This window comes from Miniopterus schreibersii (assembly GCF_964146895.1).
Source record: "Miniopterus schreibersii genome assembly, chromosome: X".
Classification (NCBI taxonomy): Eukaryota; Metazoa; Chordata; class Mammalia; order Chiroptera; family Miniopteridae; genus Miniopterus; species Miniopterus schreibersii.
The window spans coordinates 44,767,104-44,788,303 of record NC_138104.1 but is presented as its reverse complement, the minus strand read 5'-3'; the positions used below and the strand labels follow the sequence as shown (position 1 = coordinate 44,788,303).

The 21,200-nt window shown below is 34.9% G+C and overlaps 1 protein-coding gene across 2 annotated transcripts in view; it reads right to left on the bottom strand.

Annotated features, from left to right (window-relative positions):
- Positions 1 to 16,337: 16,337 nt before the first annotated feature.
- The window catches only part of HDX (highly divergent homeobox), a 189,819-nt gene continuing 184,956 nt past the window's right edge, over positions 16,338 to 21,200 (bottom strand). For both annotated transcript variants that reach the window (XM_081126850.1, XM_081126851.1), the window contains one exon: positions 16,338 to 20,507. In XM_081126850.1, coding sequence (XP_080982976.1) covers positions 20,382 to 20,507 — 126 coding nt within the window. In that variant the 3' untranslated portion in view covers positions 16,338 to 20,381. The remainder of the gene's footprint in view (positions 20,508 to 21,200) is intronic.

The following is a 21,200-nucleotide window of genomic DNA, read 5'->3' as shown; positions in this document are numbered from 1 at the left end:
TTTAAAGGCACTTTACAAAATGTATTAAAAAGGATTCTTTTATATTAGCTTTTCTGCAGCTATGTATGAAGTTCAAAGTAGTTGGAATCAATGACAGATAGCTTCATAGCATAGATGTAGAGTGAGACATATTTAAAGTGTCCTAAAAACAGAAGGCTTTATTATCTTTTAAAAAAACTTATTCTTAAAGAATTTAAGAAGCACAAGGATTCATTGCCCAGTAACTTAGAGATTTGTAAGGGGAATAAACTACCATATTTGGTAATTTCTAAACACGCTATTAGCTGCACAGATCTCCAAAGTTAAATAGGATGCCAACTTGAACTAAAAAAAAGATGTAAACATGTCTGTATTGTGGTTTGAATGCTTTGCTTCTCTAATGTACAGCTCAGGCTTCTTTAATTGCATCAATATCCTGAGCCACACCATTAGTAGCTCTACTTTCCTGCTAACTGGATATACTACATCAGAAATATGATTTTCTTCCAGGTGCAAAATCTCAGATAGTCTTCTAGAGGAGAGTGACCAGGCTGGTTTAGGGTATAGTTATGAATTTAAATGTGGAATTGATGGAAAGAACTTGGGCTGTTTAGCATGAAAAAAAAATGCTTGTTAGGAATGCAATTTTGATGTGAGGATAGAGAGAGGTCCTCCTCAAACTTTCATAGAAGTTACAGGGAGTCAGAAATTAGTTCCTTAGAATGTTTAAGGGATGCCACAATACAATAGATTTATTATTTTTTTAAAAAATATGTGTTTTTTAAAATATGTATCTTTATTGTTGAAAATATTACAGATGTCCCCTCTTTGTACCCTATTGATTCTCTCCATGCCACATCCACATGACTCCCAAGCCTTCCCCATACCAATGACTGTGTTCACAGGATATGCACATAAGTATATAAGTTTTTCAGTTAATCACTCCCCAACAAATCCCCCAAATCCACCTTCCTTCTGAGATCCCTCAGTCTGTTCCATGCTTCTATGTCTCTGGATCTACTTTATTGATCAGTTTATTTTCTTCGCTATATTCCACATTATGAGTGAGATCATGTGGAACTTGTCTATTTCTGACTGGCTAATTTTGCTTAAGATAATGCTCTCCAGTTCAATCCATGCTGTCCAAAAGAGGAAGAGATCCTAGTATTTTATAGCTGCATAGTACTCCATGGTGTAAATGTACCACAACATTTTAATCTACCCGTCTACTGATGGGCACTTGGGCTGTTTCCAGATCTTAACTATTGTAAATTGTGCTGCTATGGACACATGGGTGTATAAGTTCTTTCTGATTGGTGTTTCCAGTTTCTTAAGATGTATTCCTAGAATTGGGATCACTGGGTCAAATGACAGTACCATTTTTAATTTTTTGAGGAAACTCCATACTGTTTTCCATAGCAGTTGTACCAGTCTGCATTCCCAACTGCAGTGTACTAGGGTTCCCTTTTATCCACATCCTTGACAGCACTTGTTTGTTTATTTGTTGATGGTAGCTATTCTGACAGGTGTGAAGTGATACCTCATTGTGGTTTTAATTTGCATCTCTCTGATAATTAGTGGCTATTTTTTCACATGTATCTTGGCCATCTATATGCCTTCTTTGGAGAAGTGTCTATTTATGTCCTTTGCCCATTTTTTAATTGGATTGTTTGTTTTCCTTTTAAGTTGTATGAGTTACTTATATATTTTTTATATTAACCCTTTATCAGATGTGTCATTGGCAAATATGTGCTCCCATACAGTGGGCTCCCTTTTCATTTTGTTGATGGTTTCTTTTGCTGTGCAGAGCTTTTTATTTTGATGTAGTCTCATTAGTTTATTTTTTCCTTTGTTTCTCTTGCCCTAGGAGATGTACTGACAAAGATGATGCTTCGAGAGATATTTGAGATTTTGCTGACTATGTTTTCTTCTAGGATTTTTATGGTTTCACAGCTTACATTTAAGTCTTTTATCGATTTTGAGTTTATTTTTGTGTATGGTGTAAATTGGTGGTCTAGTTTCATTTTTTTTTATGTGTACCTGTCCAATTTTCCCAACATCATTTATTGAAGAGACTGTCTTTACTCCACTGTATGTTTGTGCCTCCTGTGTCAAATATTAATTGAATATAATGGCCTGGGTCAATTTCTGGATTCTCTGCTCTGTTTCACTTATTTACATGTCTGTTGTGCCAGTCCCAGGCTGTTTTTATTGCAGTGGCTTTGTAGTATAACTGGATGTCTGGTATTGTGATTTCTCCAACTTTGTTATTCTTTCTCAAGATTGTCTTGGCTATTCTGGTTGTTTTTTTTTTTTTTGGTTCCATATAAATTTTTGAAGTGTTTGTTCTAGATCTGTGAAATATGTTGTTGGCATTTTAATAGAGTTTCTTTGAATTTGTAGATTGCTTTGGATAGTATGGACATTTTAATGATGTTAATTCCTCCAAGCCGCTAAAAAGATATATTCTTCCACTTCTTTATATCTTCTTCTATATCTTTTTGCAGCATCCTGTAGTTTTCCAAGTATAGGTTTTTTACCTCCTTGCTTAAGTTTATTCTTAAGTGTCTTAATTTTTTTTTGCAGTGGTAAATGAGATTTTTTTTAGTTTTTCTTTCTAAGAGTACATTATTGGTGTATAAAAATGCCATCAATTTCTGGGTGTTAATTTTCTATCCTGCTACATTGATGAATTCATTTATTAAATCTAGTTTTTTGGTGGAGACTTTAGGATTTTCAATGTAGAGTATCATGTCATCTACAAATAGTGACAGTTTACATCCTCCTTTCCAAATTGGATACCTTTTATGACTTATTTTGTCTGATTGCTGTGGCTAGGACTTCCAGCACTACGTTGAATAAGACTAGTGAAAGTGGACATCCCTGTCTTGTTCCTCTTCTTATGGGAAATGAATTTCGTTTTTGCCCAGTGAGTATGATGTTAGTTGTAGGTTTGTCATATTTGACCTTTATTATGTTGAAATATGATCCCTCTATTCCCACTTTGCTGAGAATTTTTACCAGAAATGGCTTTGGGATTTTGTCAAATGCTTTTTCTGTGTCTATTGATATGATCATGTAATTTTTGTCTTTCAGTTTGTTTATGTGATATATCACGTTTATTGATTTGTGAATATTGTACCAGCCTTGAATTTCTGGAATAAATCTCACTTTGTCACGATGTATGATCTTTATGATCTATTGCTGGATATGATTCCCTAATATTTTTTGAGTATTTTAGCATCTATGTTCATCAGGGATATTGGCCTGTAATTTTCTTTCTTTGTGTGTCTTTATCTGGTTTTGGAATTAGGCTAACACTGGCCTTGTAAAAAGAGCTTAGAAATGTTTGTTCCTCTTGGGTTCTTTGGAATAGTTTGAGGATAGATGTTAGTTCGTCTTTGAATGTTTGGTAAAACTTCCCAGTTAAGGTGTCCAGACCAGGGCTTTTGTGTGCTGGGAGCTTTTTGATTGCTGCTTCAACTTCATCTGTAGTTATCAGCCTATTCAGGCTTTCTGACTTTTCCTGATTGAATTTTGAAACGTTGTATTTTTCTAGGAATTTGTCCATTTCATCCTGGTTGTCCAGCTTAGTGGTGTATTAGTTGTTCATGGTATGTTCTTACAATCTTTTGTATTTACATAAGGTCAGTTGTTACTTCACCTCTTTTATTTCTGATTTTGTTTATTTGCATCCTCTGTGTTAATTTCTTTATGAGTCTTGCTAAAGTTTCATCAATCTTGTTTTTCTTTTCAAAGAACAAGCCCCTGGTTTCATTGATATTTTGTATTGTGTTCTTTTAATCTCTATGTCATTTATTTCTGCTCTGATCTTTATCATTTCCTTCCTTCTACTTACTCTGGGCTTTTCTTGTTGCTCTCTTTCCAAATCTTTAAGTTGTAGACTGTATTGCTATGAATTTCCCTCTCAGAACTGCTTTCATAGTTTCCCATAGATTTGGGGTTTTTGTTTGTTCACTTTCCTTTGTTTCCAGGAAGTTTTTGATGTCTTTCTTGATCCCTTTGCTATCCCACTTATAGTTTAATAACAAGCTATTTAGCTTCTACAGGTTTGAATGTTTTTTGCATTTTTATTGTGGTTGATTTCTAATTTGATGCCATTGTGATCTGTGAAGATGCTTCATATGATTTCAGTCTTTTTGAAGTGGTGGAGACCTGTTTTGTGTCCTGACATGTGGTCTATCTTTAAGAATGTCCCATGTGCACTTGAGAAGAAAGTATATTTTGCACTTTTGTGGTGGAATTTTCTGTAAATGTCAATTAAATCCATCTGATCTCTTGTGTCATATAGGATTATTTTTTTCTTGTTGATTTTTTGTCTGGAAGACCTATCCAGTGAAATCAGTGGAGTGTTAAAGTCCACTAGTATGACTGCATTGTTGTGGATCTTTTCTTTAAAGCCCTGCAGAAGTTTTTTTTTTATAAATTTAGGTGCTCCTATGTTGTGTGCATATATGTCTATCAGGGTTATATCCTCTTGTTGGATCAATCCCCTTAGTATTATGTAGTCACCTTTCTTACCTCTAGTTATGGACTTCATTGTGAAGTCTATTTTGTCAGATATGAGTATTGCTACCCCAGCTTTTTTTTTTTAAATTTCCATTTGTGTGAAAAATTATTTTCCATCCCTCCACTCTCATCCTGTGTGAGCCTTTTGTTCTGAGGTGGATCGCTTGTAGACAGCATATATGTGGGTCATGTTGTCTTATCCATTCAGCTACCTTAAGTTTTTTTGTTAAGGGATTTAATCCATTTACATTTATGGTTATTATTGATAGATACTTACCTATTGCCATTTTAATTCTTTATGCCTATGTTTCGCTCTCTATTTCTACTTCTAATTATATCAGTCCATTTAACATTTCTTGCAATGCTTGTTTGGTGGTGGTAAACTACTTTAGCCATTTTTTTTTTTTTTTGTCTGGGAATCTCTTTATTTTTCCATCTATTTTGAATGATAGCCTGGCTGGACAGAGTAGTCTTGGTTTCAGGTACTTGCTTCTCATTACTTGGAATACTTCATGCCATTCCCTTCTGGCCTATAGCATTTCTGATGCAAAGTCAGCTGACAACCTTATGGGAGCTCCTTTGTAGATAACAGATTGCTTTTCTCTTGCTGTCTTTAAGATTCTTTCTTTGTCTTGAATTTTTTGCATTTTAATAATGACATGTCTGGGCATGGGCCTCTTTGGATTCTTCTTGCTTGGGACTCTCTGTGCCTCCTGAACTTGTCTGACTATTTCCTTCATTAAGTTAAGGAAGTTTTCTGCCATTATTTCTTCTAAAAAATTCTCTATCCCTTGCTTATCCTCTTCCCCTTCTGGAATTCATATGATGTAAATATTTTTATGCTTCTTGTTGCCTCACAGCTCCTTTAAACTGTCCTCCTGTTTTTAAATTGTTTTTTCTTTTTGGATCTCTGACTGAGTGACTTTTTCCTTCCCTGACTTCTAGTTCTCTGATGTGATCCTCAGCTTCATCTGAAGTGACGTTTATTCCTTCCAATGTATTCTTTATTTCTACTATGTAATCCTTCATAGTTTCCATATCTTTTTTCATGCTTTTGATTATCCTTACACTCACTATTCTGAAGTCTGTATCTGACAGATTGCTTATCTCCATTTCATTTAGCTCCTTTTCTGGAAAGTCCTCTTGTTCTTTTAATTGGGTCTTGTTTTTTTGTCTCCCCATTTTGGTTGCCTCTTTGGGTTTGTTTCTATGCATTAGGTAGCACTGTTAGGACTCTCAGTCTTTTGCAGGGTCTGTGGTGCAGGTCAATGTCAGATGCTGTTTGTGACTGGCCTTGGGTAGCTTGTTTGGACCTATCAACAACCTATAGCTTCAGGTCTCCTCTGCTGGGGTTCTGTGTGTTTGTACAGAACCCTAAAATATGTTTTTATTGTTTTAGAGAGAGGAAGGAAGAGGAGAGAGAGAACATTCAATGTGAGAAACATCAATTGGCTACCTCCTGCTCTCACCCCAACAGAGGATTGAACTCCTAACCTAGGTATGTACCCTGGCCAGCAATCAAGCCCACACCTTCCAGTGCACAAGACAATACCCAACCAATTGAGCCACACTAGCTATGGCTAAATTGCCTTCTTAAGGAGTGATCTGCCTATCATTAGAAGTATTCAGCTAGAATCTGGTGGACTATATGCCAGTGATATTTGAAAGGATTTTTTTTTGGCTTAAAAGTTGATCTGAAAATGTTTAAAGTATCTTTTAAATTTGAAGCTCTATATCAGAATTGACCTAGTAAATTTTGTCCACAGGGCTAGTATTTTAAGAATAATATATCACCATCAACAAGTATTTTTCAGTGACTATTGTGCATACAGTCTTGTGTGTAACCTTAAAATTAGATATATGGTGACTACATTTTTTTGTAAGATACTGATAAAAATATAAAAACCTCCAGCCTTAAGGCAAAATGTATGAAAGTCTGCTTTCTAATCATTGTATATTGTGATTCCATTTTGTTTCTGGGAAGTATAATAAAATAAGCACAAGTACTACCAAATGTGGAAATAAGTAACCTCAAATGGATGCTTTGCATGTAATTGTTTGGTGCAAAAAGTATAGGGCAGTAAACACAAGATATCTGAATTCTATCTGGTTTCTTAGTTCCCTAACTTTTGGATTTGGGAAAAGTTATTCTTCTCATGATAAAAACATTATTCACTTCTAAAATATTTCTCTGTTACTGTTAGAATTTGGAGTGCTGTGGAGACACAAGGATATCAAACTTTACACCAAATACCCCATTCCCCACTTTGAGGTCACTAAAGAAGAAATAACATGAGAAACATTAATAAAGGAGAAAGTGTCACTGTATTATTAAATGGGCTTTTAAAAACCCAGTGCTGAGATTAGTATAAAACTAGTTGGAGAAGAAACTTAGGCCATAAACTTAACAGGGGTCTTTCCTTGTCCCAAATCAGTCAGATCAACCACAAATTGGCTGCATAGTACAGCAAACTGAAATTATGTGCTTGAGATGATGTGAGCACACAACAGTAGACCATACCTACCATTATCTCAGCCTTTAGTAACAGGCAACCAACTCACTTATTGCCCTAGGATCTGATCCATCAGTTAGTACCAATCAAGTTTTCAAATTGTTGTTGTTGTGTATGTGTCTATCTGTGTATGCTCATTCTTTAGATAAAATTTTAATGTGGTTTTTGAGGCCTGCATGTTCCAAAGAGGACAATATCTACTGTCATCAAGACACGGTTCTAAAATCTGTGCTAAGCTCAAGATGCTCTGCTTGAATATAGTACCCTTTTTAATATACTGAAAACCTCAAAGAGGTATTAATTCATGAGCAACCAACTTAGTGTGAGACCACTCCATGGTAGTAAGTGTAAGAGGTGGTCAATTCTTATTCGATGCTGAAGGAACTAAAATTATTAAGAGTATGGAAGCCTTCAGTGTAAGAAAATAAATTAGAGTTAGGTTTTTTATATCAGCAAAAAAAGACTGATAAGGATCAATGAAAAAATGGAACAACAGAACTATGTTTAGTCATTACTTCAAACTTTAGTATAATGTTTCTCTGAGTGTGATCGAGAAGCAGTTATATCACAGTCACTTGGATAAATCACAGGGTTAAAAAAAGTGAAAGCAAAAACAAAAACCTAAGTCTCAGGTTTTCAAAATCTCTGGCTATGAGGATGTAGAACTTGCATTTGAAATAACACCATCACCCATGATTCTTATGCACTTTTAAGTTTGAAAACCATTGCTTTAAAGAGGTAGTTTTAGAGTCAGTAAAAGAATATTCTATTCTGTTGTGATAGAAAATACACTGACCTAGGTAGATGAATAATACCTGAAGTCTAACCTTGATTTCACTTTTTAAAAAAAATTTTACCTTTATTGTTGAAAGTATTACAGATGTCTCCTTTTTTTCCTCCCACTTATCCCCTCCACTCTGCATCCGTCCCACCTCAGGCCTTCACCATACTATTGTCTGTGTCCATAGGTTATGCATTTATGCATATAAATTCTTTGGTTAAACTCTCCTCAACCACCCACTCACCCAGCCCTGCCTTCCCTTTGAGATTCCTTTGTCTGCTCCATGCTGTAATATTTCTGAATCTTTTTTATTCATTGGCTTATTTTGTTCATTAGATTCCACATTTGAATGATATCATGTGATAATTCTCTTTCTCAGACTGGCTTATTTCACTCAGCATAATACTCGCTAGTTCCTTCCATGCTGTCCAGAAGGGAACAAGATACTGCTTTTTAAAATTTGCGTAGTATTCTATGGTATAAATGCAAAACAGCTTTTTTATCCACTCATCTACTAATGGGTGCCTGGGCGGTTTCCAGACCTTAGCTATTGTAAATTGTGCTGCTATGAACATAAGGGTGCATAAATTCTTTCTGATTGGTGTTTCCAGTTTCTTGGGATATATTAGTAGAAGTGGGATCGCTGAGTCAAATGGCAGCTCCATTTTAATTTTTTGAAGAAACTCCATACTGTTTTTCAAAGCAGCTGCACCAATTTTCATTCCCACCAGCAGTGTACTAGGTTTCCCCTTTCTCCACATCCTCTCCAGCCCGAGTCCTTTGTTGATTTGTTGATGGTAGCTATTCTGACAAGTGTGAAGTGATACCTTATTGTAGTTTTAATTTGCATCTCTCTGATGATTATCGATGTTGAGCATTTTCTCATATGTCTCTTGGCCATCTCTATGTCGTCTTTGGAAAAGTGGCTCTTCAGGTCTTTTGCCCATTTTTTAATTGGATTGTTTATCTTCTTTTTGTTAAGTTGTATGAATGTCTTATATATTTTTCATATTAACCCTTTATCAAATATGTCATTGGCAAATATGTGCGTTCATACTGTTGGCTCCCTTTTCATTTTGTTGATGGTTTCCTTTCCTGTGCAGAAGCTTTTTATTTTTATGTAGGCACATTTATTTTCTTCCTTGTTCCTCTTGCCCTGGGAGATGGATCAGCAAACATATTGCTACAAGAGATGTCTGAGATTCTGCTGTCTATGTTTTCTTCTGAAATTTCGGTGGTTTCACTACATACATTTAAGTCCTTTATCCATTTTGAATTTACTTTTGTGTATGGTGTAAGTTGGTGGTCTAGTTTCATTTTTTGGCATGTATCTGTCCAATTTTCCCAACACCATTTATTGAAGAGACTTTCTTTACTCCATTGTATGTTCTTGCCTCCTTTATCAAATATTAATTGACCATAATGGCATGGGTCAATTTCTGGATTCTCTGTTCTGTTCTCTGATCAATATGTCTGTTCTTGTACCAGTACCAGGCTGTTTTGATTACAGTAGCTTTGTAGTATAACTTGGTATCTGGTATTGTGATTTCTCCAACTTTGTGATTTCTCCAATTCTTTCTCAAGATTGCCTTGGCTCTTTGGGGTCTTTTATGGTCCCATATAAATTTTTGAAGTGTTTGTTCTAGATCTGTGAAATATGCCATTGGTATTTTAATAATGATGGCATTGAATATATTTTATAGATTGCTTTGTGTTTTATGATCATTTTAGTGATGTTAATTTTTCCAATCCATGAACAGGATATATTCTTCCACTTTTTTATATCTTCCTCTATCTCTTTTTGCAGCCTTCTGTAGTTTTCTGTGTACAGGTCTTTTACCTCCTTGCTTAAGTTTATTTCTATGTATCTTAATATTTTTGTTGCAATGGTGAATGCAATTTTTTTTTTTTAGTTTCTCTTTCTGAGAATTTATTATTGGTATATAAAAATGCCATCAATTTCTGGGTGTTAATTTTGTATTCTGGTACTTTCATGAATTCATTTATTAAGTCTAGTAGTTTTTTGGTGTCCTCCTTAGGATATTATATGTACAATATCATGTCATCTGCAAATAACAACAGTGTTTATTCCTCTTTTCCAATTTGGATGACTTTTATGTTTTCTTCTTGTCTGATCACTGTGGTTAAGACTTCCAATACTATGTTCAATAAGAGTGGTGAAAGAGGACACACTTGTCTTGTTTCTGTTCTTATAGGAATTGTTTTTTTTTTTTTTTTCCTGTTGAGTATGATTTTGCCTGTAGGTTTGTCATATATGGCCTTTATTGAGATATGATCTCTGTATTCTTATTTTGCTGAGAGGTTTTTTTTTTTGTTTTTTGTTTTTAATGGTAAATTGGTGTTGGATTATGTTGAATGCTTTTTGGTGTCTATTGATATGATCTTGTAATTTTTTTATTTTAATTTGTTTATGTTATGTATAACATTTATTTATTTGGGAATATTATACCAGCCTTGCATCCCTGCAATCAATCCCACTTGATCATGCTGTATGACCTTTTAATATATTGCTAGATATGATTTGCTAATATTTTGTTGAGGATTTTGCCATCTATGTTCATCAGGGACTTTGGTCTGCAATTTTCTTTCTTTTTAGTGTCTTTATCTGGTTTTGGAATCAAGCTAATGCTAGCCTCGTAAAAAGAGCTTGAAAATGTTCCTTCCTCTTGGATTTTTTGGAGTAGCTTGAGGAAAATACGTGTAAGTTCTTCGTATATTTGTAAAAGTCCCTGTGAAACCATCAGAATGAATGCTTTTGTGTGCCTGGAGTTTTTTAAATTACAGCTTCAACTTCATCAGTAATTATTAGCCTATTCAGGTTTCTGACTCTTCTTGATTGACTTTTGGAAGGTTATATTTTCCTAGGAATTTGTCCATTTCTTCCGGATTGTGCAGCTTGTTGGCATATAGTTGTTCATAGTATTTTCTTACAATCCTTTGTATTTTTGTTAGGTCAGTTTTTACTTCACCTCTTTCATTTCTGATTTTGTTTATTTAAGTCCTCTGTCTATGATTTTTGATGAGTCTGGCTAAAGCTTCATCAATCTTGTTTATCTTTTCAAAGAACCAGCTCTTAGTTTCATTCATCTTTTTTTTCCTGTTTTTTAGTCCTTCAACTTATTCTGCACTTTCCTTGTTGTTCTCTTTCTATGTCTTTATGTAGTAGGGTTAGTTTATTAGAAGTTTTTCTTGTTTTGAAGTAGGCTTATAGTGCTATGAACTTCCCTCTCAAGACTGCTTTCATCCATAGATTTTGGGTTGTGGTGTGTTCATTTTCATTGGTTTCCAGGAAGTTTTTGATTTCTCAGGTAACCCATTGATTGTTTAATAACATGCTATTTAGCCTCCATGTGTTTGTGTGATTGTTAGTGTATATTGTAGTTGATTTTTAATTACATGCCATTGTGATTTGAGAAGATGCTTGATATGATTTTAATATTCTAGATCTTGTAAGTGTCTTGTTTGTGTTCTAGTATGTGGTCTATCATTGAAAATGTCCCATGTGCACTTGAGAAGAATATATATTCTGCTACTTAGGGGTGAAATCTTATGTAAATGTCAATTAAACCCATCTGATCTAGTGTGTCATTTAAAGTCACTGTTTCCTTGTTGACTTTTTGCCTAGAAGATCTGTCCGTTGATGTTGGTGGGATGATAAAGTCACTTAGTATGACTGTGTTGCTATTGATCTCTCCTTTAAAGTCTTCCAGAAGTTATTTTATAAATTTATAAGCTCCTATATTGGGTGCATATATCTTTATCAGGATTATAGCCTCTCTTTAGATCAATCCATATAGTATTATGTAGTCACGTTTCTTGTCTTTCATTATGATCTTCATTTTAAAGTCTATTTTGTCAAATATAAGTATTGTTACCCCAGCTTGGTTTTTATTTTCACTTGCACAAAAATTGTTTTGCCATTCTTTCACTCTCATCCTGTGTGAGTCTTTTATTCTGAGTAGGTCTTTTGTAGACAGTATATATTTGAATCAGGTTTTCTTATACATTCAGCTACCCACAACTTTTGATTGGAGTATTTAATCTATTTACATTTAAGGTTATTATTGGTAGGTATTTATCTAATAACATTTTAATTCTTTTTGCCTATTTTTGTCTCTTTATTTCTACTTTTTAATACAGCAGTCCCTTTAACATTTCTTGCAATGCTGGTTTGGTGGTGATAAACACCTTTAGCCTTGTTTTTTTTCCCTTTGGTCTGGGAATTTCTTTATTTCACCATCTATTTTGGACAATACCTTTGCTGGATAGAGTACCCTTGGTTTGAGATACTTGTTTTTCATTACTTGGAATACTTCACACCTTTCCCTTCTGGCCTGTAGGGTTTCTGATGAGAAGTCAGCTGACAACATTTTTGGAGCTTCTTTGTAGGTAACAGATTGCTTTTCTCGTGTTGCCTTTAATGTTGTCTATTTGTCTTGAATTTTTGGCATTTTAATAATGATGTATCTGGGCCTGGGCCTCTTTGGGTTGTTCTTGCTTGGGACTCTCTGTCCCTCCTGAACTTGTGTACTTGTTTCCTTGACCAGATTAGGAAGGTTTTCTGCCATTATTTCATCAAATATGTTCTCTATCCCTTGCTTATTTTCTTCCCCTTCTGGGACTATTACAATGAAATCATTGTTCCATTTCATGTTGGACCACAGCTCCCTTAAACTGTCTTCTCTGTTTTTTTTCTTTTTGGATCTCTGATTGCATGCCTTTTAGTACCCTGTCTTCTCATTCTCTGATCCAGTCCTCAACTTCCACTATTCTTCTCTTTATTTATTCCAATGTATTTTTTATTTCTGCTATGTCATTCTTAATTTCCTTCATAGTTTCTTTATTTTTTGTCATCACCCTTACAATCAGTATTTTGAAGTCTGTATCTGATAGATTGCTTATCTCTATTTTTTTTTTTTTTTTGGTCTCCCCATTTTGGCTGTCTCTTTGGTTTTATTTGTATGTTTTAGATAGATCTGCTAGGATTCTCAGTCTTTTTGCAGTTTGTCTGGTGCTGACCAATATCAGATGTTTGTGACTGGCCTTCAGTACCCTGTTTGGAGCTATCAACATTCTATGGCTTGTGGTCACCTCTGCTGGGGCTGGGTGAGGTTGGGTAGCACTAAGATGCTCACCAAAGTCTGCTTTTCCAAGGCCAGAGTCCAGAAACCAATCAGGCAAAGATTCAAAGCACTCAGTGGTCCACCTCTGCATGAATGCTTATTAATGTGTCTCTTAATGAGCCCCAAGGTGTAGGCCACAGCAAGGTGTAAATTTTACAGGGCGGGGTGAGAGGTTTTCCAATGGGTGGGACAATTGCTTCCCCCCCCATGCAAATGCTGTTTGGTTGACAAAGGTCTCCCAGAGAAAGATGTCTTCTGCCTTATGAGAAAATGACTCAGTGCAAGAATCCAGATGGCTGCCTCCTGAGTTCTATCTCCAGAGCCCTCAGCTCTGTATTCTCTTCACACTGCTCTATTCCACTCTGCTTTCCCTCTGCCAGAGCCCAAAATGTGTGGTTTCAAGTGAAACTTTGTGTGTTAGCCCTTTAAGAAGGTGCTTACATTTCCAGCCATCTCTCCCTGGCAAACAGAAACCCTGCTGCTTTTGACAGCCAGATGTTATGCTGGCATCTTTCTCAGTTCTGGTGTTCTGGCTGGAAACCCCAGCTTGGGGTTTAGACTCAAGTTCTCAGTCGGATCCTCCCACAGCTGAGATATCACTCTGGACCTTCAGTTGTTGCCTGCAGGAGCCCAGCCAGCCCTCTATTGCTTCCACACTTCCTACCAGTCTCTACTCAGTCTCTACTTTATGTCCTTGGTTATGAGGTTGCTCTCCAGCTAGTCTTCAGTTGTAGTTGATTATTCAGGATATTTTTTCTATATTTTAGTTGTAATTCCAGTTTGGTCCTAAGAAAGTTACAGTGTAGCTTCCACTCAATTTGTCCCCATTTTGGAATCTCCTAGCTTCACTCTTTATCATGTATGAGAGCTTGGGTAAGTGATTCCATCCTTCTAAGCACCATTTTCCTTTTTTATACAATGACAGATTTGATCCAGAAAAACTGTATGGTATTTCTAAGGCTTAGCACTTCATAAATCTACACATAAAAAATAAAGTTAATTGAACTTGTTTCAAGAAGCCATAGGGTCTAACAACCAGCACAATTCTTGGAGATAATATGAATTCAATAAATATTATGTAACTGCCGATAGAAACTATAAATGAAAGGTTAAAGGTTGGTGGTGTGTGAGCAGGCCAAACAGCCATCTCAGACAGGTGAATAAAGAAAAATTAAATTTACTAAAATGGAATGGGAGTATCCAAAGGGGAGGGCTATACAGCACTGAGCCAAAGGATATTGGGTCCATAGTGGCAGCAAAAATATACTTGGGACAGTGAAACAAGAAAGAGCATAGAAGAAGTAAAGGAAAACCTAGTATCTTCTGCTTTGGTTCACTGAGAAGTCGGGGGGGGGGACCTTGGAAACAGGTTCAAGAGGTAAGACTGAGATGAGCTGTCAAGGCTCATTGCTCCCTTGATTGCAAGTCTTGTGGGATCCCCTTGGAGAGATGGAGATGATGCTAGTGTGCTCCCCTGCTGGGGAGCAGTCACTGGGTCCTTTGTCCTGACCTTATTTATCTCTTTCTTGCAAGTGGGAATCTTAAGGGAAGTCTCAGGAGAGTGTCTCAATAGAATATTCATCAGCTTTCCAGGTGTGCTCTTTCAAGATATTAGTCTTCACTGATTGGTCAATGCCAGGGAATGGGGTAATCTGTCAATGTGGCTGGTCCTGAGGCAGCCACAGCACCACTTGTCTGGTTTCTCTGCTTTTCTGGGCTTGGAGCTGAAATACAACTCAGGCTTATGTTATCTTTAGGGAGGAAAATCTCAGGGGGTCTAAACCACATGACCAGCAATATTCTAGGAAAAGATAGATTACCCTGGGGACAAGCTTCTTGTTTTCCCAGTTTTACCCCTTACTAGGCATCCAGAGATTCCTGCCCTGGGGAGTCTCTATACCAGAGTTTCTATACTTGGGTTTCTGACCTGGCTTATCTAACTGATTTACTTCAAAACAATTACTACTGCAAGTGCATACCTAATATGAGACCTTTCATACCTAAAAATGATTTTTGTTTTATTTTTAAAGTTTATAATAGTTTACTGGTATAGGTAATAAAAACATTACTTGGGTTAAAGTAGTAAGGAGAGTTATCTTGTAACTTGCAGCCAAAGTAGAGGAACTTTATTTTTGTGAAGGTAAATAAATAACATCATTTGTTTTAAATCTAAGGTAAGAAATATAGTTTTTATGTAAAGCAGTTACTTATTAATCCTCTAGAACAAATGTATTTTTGTCATTAAGAAGTTTGCTTTTTTCCTTGTAAATTACAAAAAAAAAATTCCCCCTTTAGGTCCAAATGTAATTGAGAGTAAAATACCTTGGTGACAAATGCTTACATGATAAAATGTACTTAACATATTGTTAAGAGAAAAAGCTGGACTCATAGTTGCATACTCAGTATAATTCCAGTTTTGCTGAACATATGTAATATGCACATGAAATGACTAGAATGCAATATACTAAGATGTTAATGATTATTATTGGGTGGTGGGATTAGAAGTGGTTTTGTTTTTCTTTATATGACTATATTTTCTAAAATGTCTACAATGAACCTCTATTACTTTTATAATATGATATAAACAAGAAATGTTAAAAAAAAAGGCATCAAAAGATGTGAAAACTTCTTTTAATCTTATGGGCAAACTCACCCACTGACTTATCTTTTAAATAGATTTATAATAATTTCCCACTCATTTTTTAAAACAAAGGATTTCACCACTTTGTTGATGTTTTTTACAGATCCGAAAATGACTTGGATCATTTGAAGTATATGTTTGTATGTGTCTCTTGCAACATTCTTGAAATTTTATCAACTGGGAAAGAAAACTGCTGATGTGCTATTTGAAACTCACTCCTAACCCTCTCCTATTAGTTAGGTAATATGAAGACTTTTAATAGGTATAAAACTTTGAAAAAAAGGTATGGGCATATTTTACCCAAATTAAAAGCCTACTCAACTGGTAGCAAAGACAGCCAAAAGATAGATGCCACACCACCACTTTAAAAAAATCTATTGTAAAAATATCATTCTTTGTTTATACTGTGGCAATTTACTTGCTGATTTAACCATTTAAGTATACTATTATGAACAAATCTGTTACAGAATGTTTATTCCATTGGTGTTGGAGTAATTCTTTGTTAAGTAAAGTCAGTAAAGGATGATATACATGTCAGTTTGGAAATCAACCAAATTTCCAATTGAATACTCCATGTTCTCCCTTTTTGGGTCCCCCGATACTACTATTCTCAGCATTTTTTTGTCTTTTTACAAAAACCTTCTTTTTGTAAGGAAAAATGATCTTTAAAAGGGATACAGTGCTTATAACACAAAAACATGGGAAAATAAACATTAAAATAAAGAAATAGATGTCTATTCTTTGGAAATCATTTATTGCCTCTACAAAAGTTAAAAAAAATCCTACAAAAAAGTTCACATTACAGTCTGACATGGTTTTAAGGTGACAGTATGTTTCAGAGGTAGTACCAGTAAAATGGGATGCAAAATTTCTAAAATTAATTACTTAACAAGTTAATGCAAAATAAAATTTCAGTGTGGAACAATATACTCAGTATACTCTTTAATGGAATAATCATAATGGCAATTCCATGAAAATATCATTTTATTCTCTTTTACCCCTTAGCAAATCTGGTATTAATAAAGGTTTGCTTTGGGCAATGGTATGTTGACTGTAGGCTCACAAGTTAATAGGTTCCTCCATTACATTATTGCCAGAGCATAGCTTGGTGAAGAGCAAGATACAGTGCTGTCTGCCAAGTATAACACCAACTTCAAAGATAAGCCTATTTAGTTTTCATTTAGAAACTATGGTTCTTCTAACTCCTTTAAAAAGTGAATGTATCAGGATGTGGCATTTTTAGGATCTGAATGAAAATCTAATATATATTTTAAAATAAACGATATTCCTGGTATACCATTACTGCAATGTGTAGTGTGTAGGAAGGACGGCAGTTAATGTCTCTTACAAGTGATCATAAATTATCAGACAAAAATGAGGAAACTATTTCTTGGAAATGGACTAAATGCCCCTTCCCCTCAAAAAAGGCAACGAAGTCAATATTAGAGTCTAGAATTTTTTTAAATACACATCTTATGCTTTCGCCCACAAACTTACAGATTGTTTTACTATGAGAGTGCCTTAAAATAGATGTTGCTGTCTTTGGAAAAATGACTTCTCGGACACCTTTTGAAGTCTTGGTAGTATACAGAGCACAGATGTGATTGGGCTGCAGACTATTCTTCCCCAACAATCACAAACATTTCTATCACATAATTGCAATGATAGTATAAATGTCCTGCTGTTATAATTGATCTTACAATAAAACATTCCCAGGTTCCATAAAAATTTTATTTTAAGTTTTCCTTGCATGTGTTAATTTTCCTATTCACCAGGGTAACTGCAGTTCTATTTTTCTTGTAAATAATTTTAGCTTAGCTTGGCGGGCGTGGCTCAGCGGTTGAGCGTGGACCTGGAATCCAGGCGATTGGGGTTCAATTCCAGGTGAGGGCACATGCCCGGGTTGCGGGCTCAATCAATGACTCTCTCATCATTTATGTTTCTATCTCTCTCTCTCCCTCTCCTTTCCTCCCTCTGAAATCAATAAAGATATATTTTTAAAAAGTAATAATTTTAACTTGGCTGAAATGAGAAAGGTATCTTCATTTTTTGTTTGTTTTGTATTTTAATACATATTTTGGAAGGTAAGTGCTCTTAGATTCATATTTCCTGCTTAGAAACTTGTTGGCTATCCTAAACTGAAATAAACATACAAGTTAGGCAAAAGAAAAAAAAAGATTTTTCACGTTGACGCTTATTTTTGTGAGAGATGGTTCAGATATTGTGGTTTCACTATTGTGTCAAAGCCCTATAGGAAGAAACACTAGGGTTTTTTTCTCCCCTCAGTCATGAAGGTGTTCACAAAAGAAGTCATGAACTGATATTTTTCTGCCTCTAAAATGTCTCAAAGCCAATTCCAATCTATATGCATTAAAATTTATATTTTCCTCATAATAGATTTTTAAATACTTCACACTTTGGTATAATTTTCATCCTGCCAATCATGATTTTTCTTTTTGGATACAGCTATTTGCTTTGGTGCCTGCTCTAGAGCAACCATATTTCATTTTAAAAGTGTTTATTTCCAGTGATAGTAAAATAAATAATTCTGGTGCTGAAGCACAAATGTCAAAACAAAAGGATCCCTAAGTGTGGTTTCTATTTAATGAAACTTTAAACAGGGACAAGGGAATCATCTATGCTTTCTCTCAAAATTGTGGACAAGGGTCCTTCTAGGAATCACACTTAGCAGAATCCTTAAATCTATTCAACTTTTAAATTAAATACATTGTATTAATACCCCTGAAAAAGTGATAAGAAAGAATTTTTTTTGAAGTTTATGGCTTGTTGAGAACTGGAAATCCAATGTCCTTAAAGCAGGGGGTCAATATTATTTGATTTAGTGACTATATGCTGAGATGTGACAAATATCCATAAAGTTGAAAGGTATAGGAAAGAATCATCTTTCCTTACTTTGTAACAAGAACCAAAAACAAAGGGGCTTAAATTGAAACAGAAAAAAATAGAATTTAAAGATAAACTCAATGAATAGGAAGGAGATCCCAGGAGAGGTTAAAAGGCCTGGAATTTGTTCGTGCTACATTAAGAAATGATTTCCATATTTGCTGTGTATAATTCAGACTCTTTATCTCATTGAAGAATTGATAAGACAGATAAGTTTAATCCTATTATCTGAGGTTCAGTTGCTATTCAGCACTCTTTTTTTCTGAATGACATTTTACTTGTTATCAAGGAGCACTAAACATTGTTTTCAATGAACCATATGGGTGCCAGCTAAAAGGGAGCATATCTAACCATTGATATATTTCTGCTAACAAAAGAACCATAGTAAGATGACAACAATATTAAATTTAACAAATAGCTGACAAAATAAAGATTATCAATGAACCTCACTTATTTGTGTGTGTGGCGAAGAGACATTTCAAGGTCAAAGACATTCATGACTGCCTTTCTGTATTTGTAAATTGGTATCTGTGAATTACAAGATCAAATTTGGTTTTTCTTAAAAATTACAAAACTATCTGATATAGAAAGTTGATGGCCAAGAGAGTCATCTAAGCTACTTCATTAATTTTTTAAATGTATATATAGTAATTTAACCAAGCAACACGACTCCACTGTGTGCTTAGGGAGAAACTGGCATTATCCCTTTTATGGGCCCTGGTGATACCATCTGGTACCTGGAATGAAAGGTTTGCAAAGAATTGTCTACAGTGTGTTGCCATGTGGTACTTGCTAAAAGAACAAATGAGTAGAATGCTCATAGAACACAGTGTCCAGGAAATCCAGAGGACTGAATTTACAACTAAAGTAGTATAACTTTTTTTTGGATATTATCCTTGGCTGATGGCTCTGCACAAGCCTCAGGTGGAAATGAGGTAAATTGTGTGGCAAAGCTGAACGACTAGATTAAAAATAATCTTAGTGGTCTACCTTGACTTCCTGTTTCATAAAATGTTTAAAAAGTAAAAAAAAAAAATTATGAAGATGTTGATAAACTTGTAATATTTGTGCAACACTTCATCTAACTCAGTTATGCAATTTTACTAGTAGAATGTGAATCATATCAATAGTTGTCATTTACAGCAAAGAAGAATTTCCATTAAGACTAATCTTTTAAAACATTTTGTTTCTGTACACTTAATTCATTTGACTTCATGTTTGTGAATTACTGTTCCATAATGCTTTCACCCCTCCCCCCAAATATTTGGGTTAGATCATGGAAGAATACCAACAATTAACAATTATATACTAGGAAACACTTCAATTTTCAATCATTAACTTAAGTCAAATTCTCATAGGGTTTGAAAAATAAATCCCAACACTCTTCCAGGTTAAATCACTTTCAAAGTTTCATTTCAATTTTTAGTCCACTTTCCTGAGTAAAAGTGTATGTTAGGAAAAGAAGAGAGAAAAGAAATGTAATGGCTACAAAAACAACAATCAAGCTTCAGTAACTTGATAAAACAATGTTGAAATACTTTCAGTTTTGTGTCTCTGGCCAAAACTATTATTAAAACTAAGATTTTTCTCTAAAACCAAACAAAAAAATTAAAAAATTAAACATTATGCATTTCATAGATAAACTGCTCAAAATTACAGTTATTTTCCCAGATTTCTATCAGTTTGGGAAAACTCTCAAAAAATGCTTTTAAATTTCACATACATTTTTTGTACTGTAGCCATTATATCTTGCTCATCCTTCACAGCATATATTGGTTTCAACAATATTTTTTTCCAACTGAAGAATTTCAGGCAACAGAATGCAGTCATCTTGCAATGCACACCTGTTAGGCAGTGTAAAGGCTGTATCATATACCACCCCCCTCAAATCACAAACTGTCTGAGGCATTTTTCTCTGATAAAGAAGACACACTGAATGAGGTATCATCAGGCTCCAGCGAGGCATGATTGAAGTCCATCTCTTCTAATTCAGGAGGTAAATCTGACAGCAGTGCCTGAGTCAGAAAAATCAATTTTTTTGAATTAGTATGTGGACAATTTTTCCCCCAATTTTATGTTAACAGTTGCAGCCCTCTCATATTGATTTCTTCTTGTGGATTTAAAGAAAGGAGCATTTCTCTTTTAGGACCTTATATGATCTTACCTAAAAGAAAAATTCTTAATACACCAGATCTTGAGAGTGTGGATTATATGGAGTAGAACCTTGGACAAAAGGGAAATCGGGAGAGAGATTAACAGCTATTCTGTACCAAGTGCTTTGAAGTGTTTGAGATAAGTAATTTACATACTAGTTTTGAGTGTTCATTGATCACTCTTTAAGGGCTTTAAAATTATATTCATTATTAAAATATTCCTGCCTAGTTATGCTGTCTTTTAGAGAAAAACACATTTCACAAAAGACTATTTTGCACTTCAGTGGGAGAAAGAACTTAACCATTGAGAAAAAAGTTCAGCTTTAGACTAAACTTTAACAACTTGAAAAGTCTAAGTGATTTTTGTTTTTCTTTTCTTAGTCTATGCCCATATTCTACAAATAGCCAAATACCCACCAGGGCACAGTTGAACTAGGGAATCTAGGTATGTAATGATGTATCTAGGGGGCTGGTTATTTCTCTGCCAGAGTAATCAGATAAGCCAAGAGCCACAAACTAAGCTTCACCATGGTGTAATTATTTCATCTAGAGTTG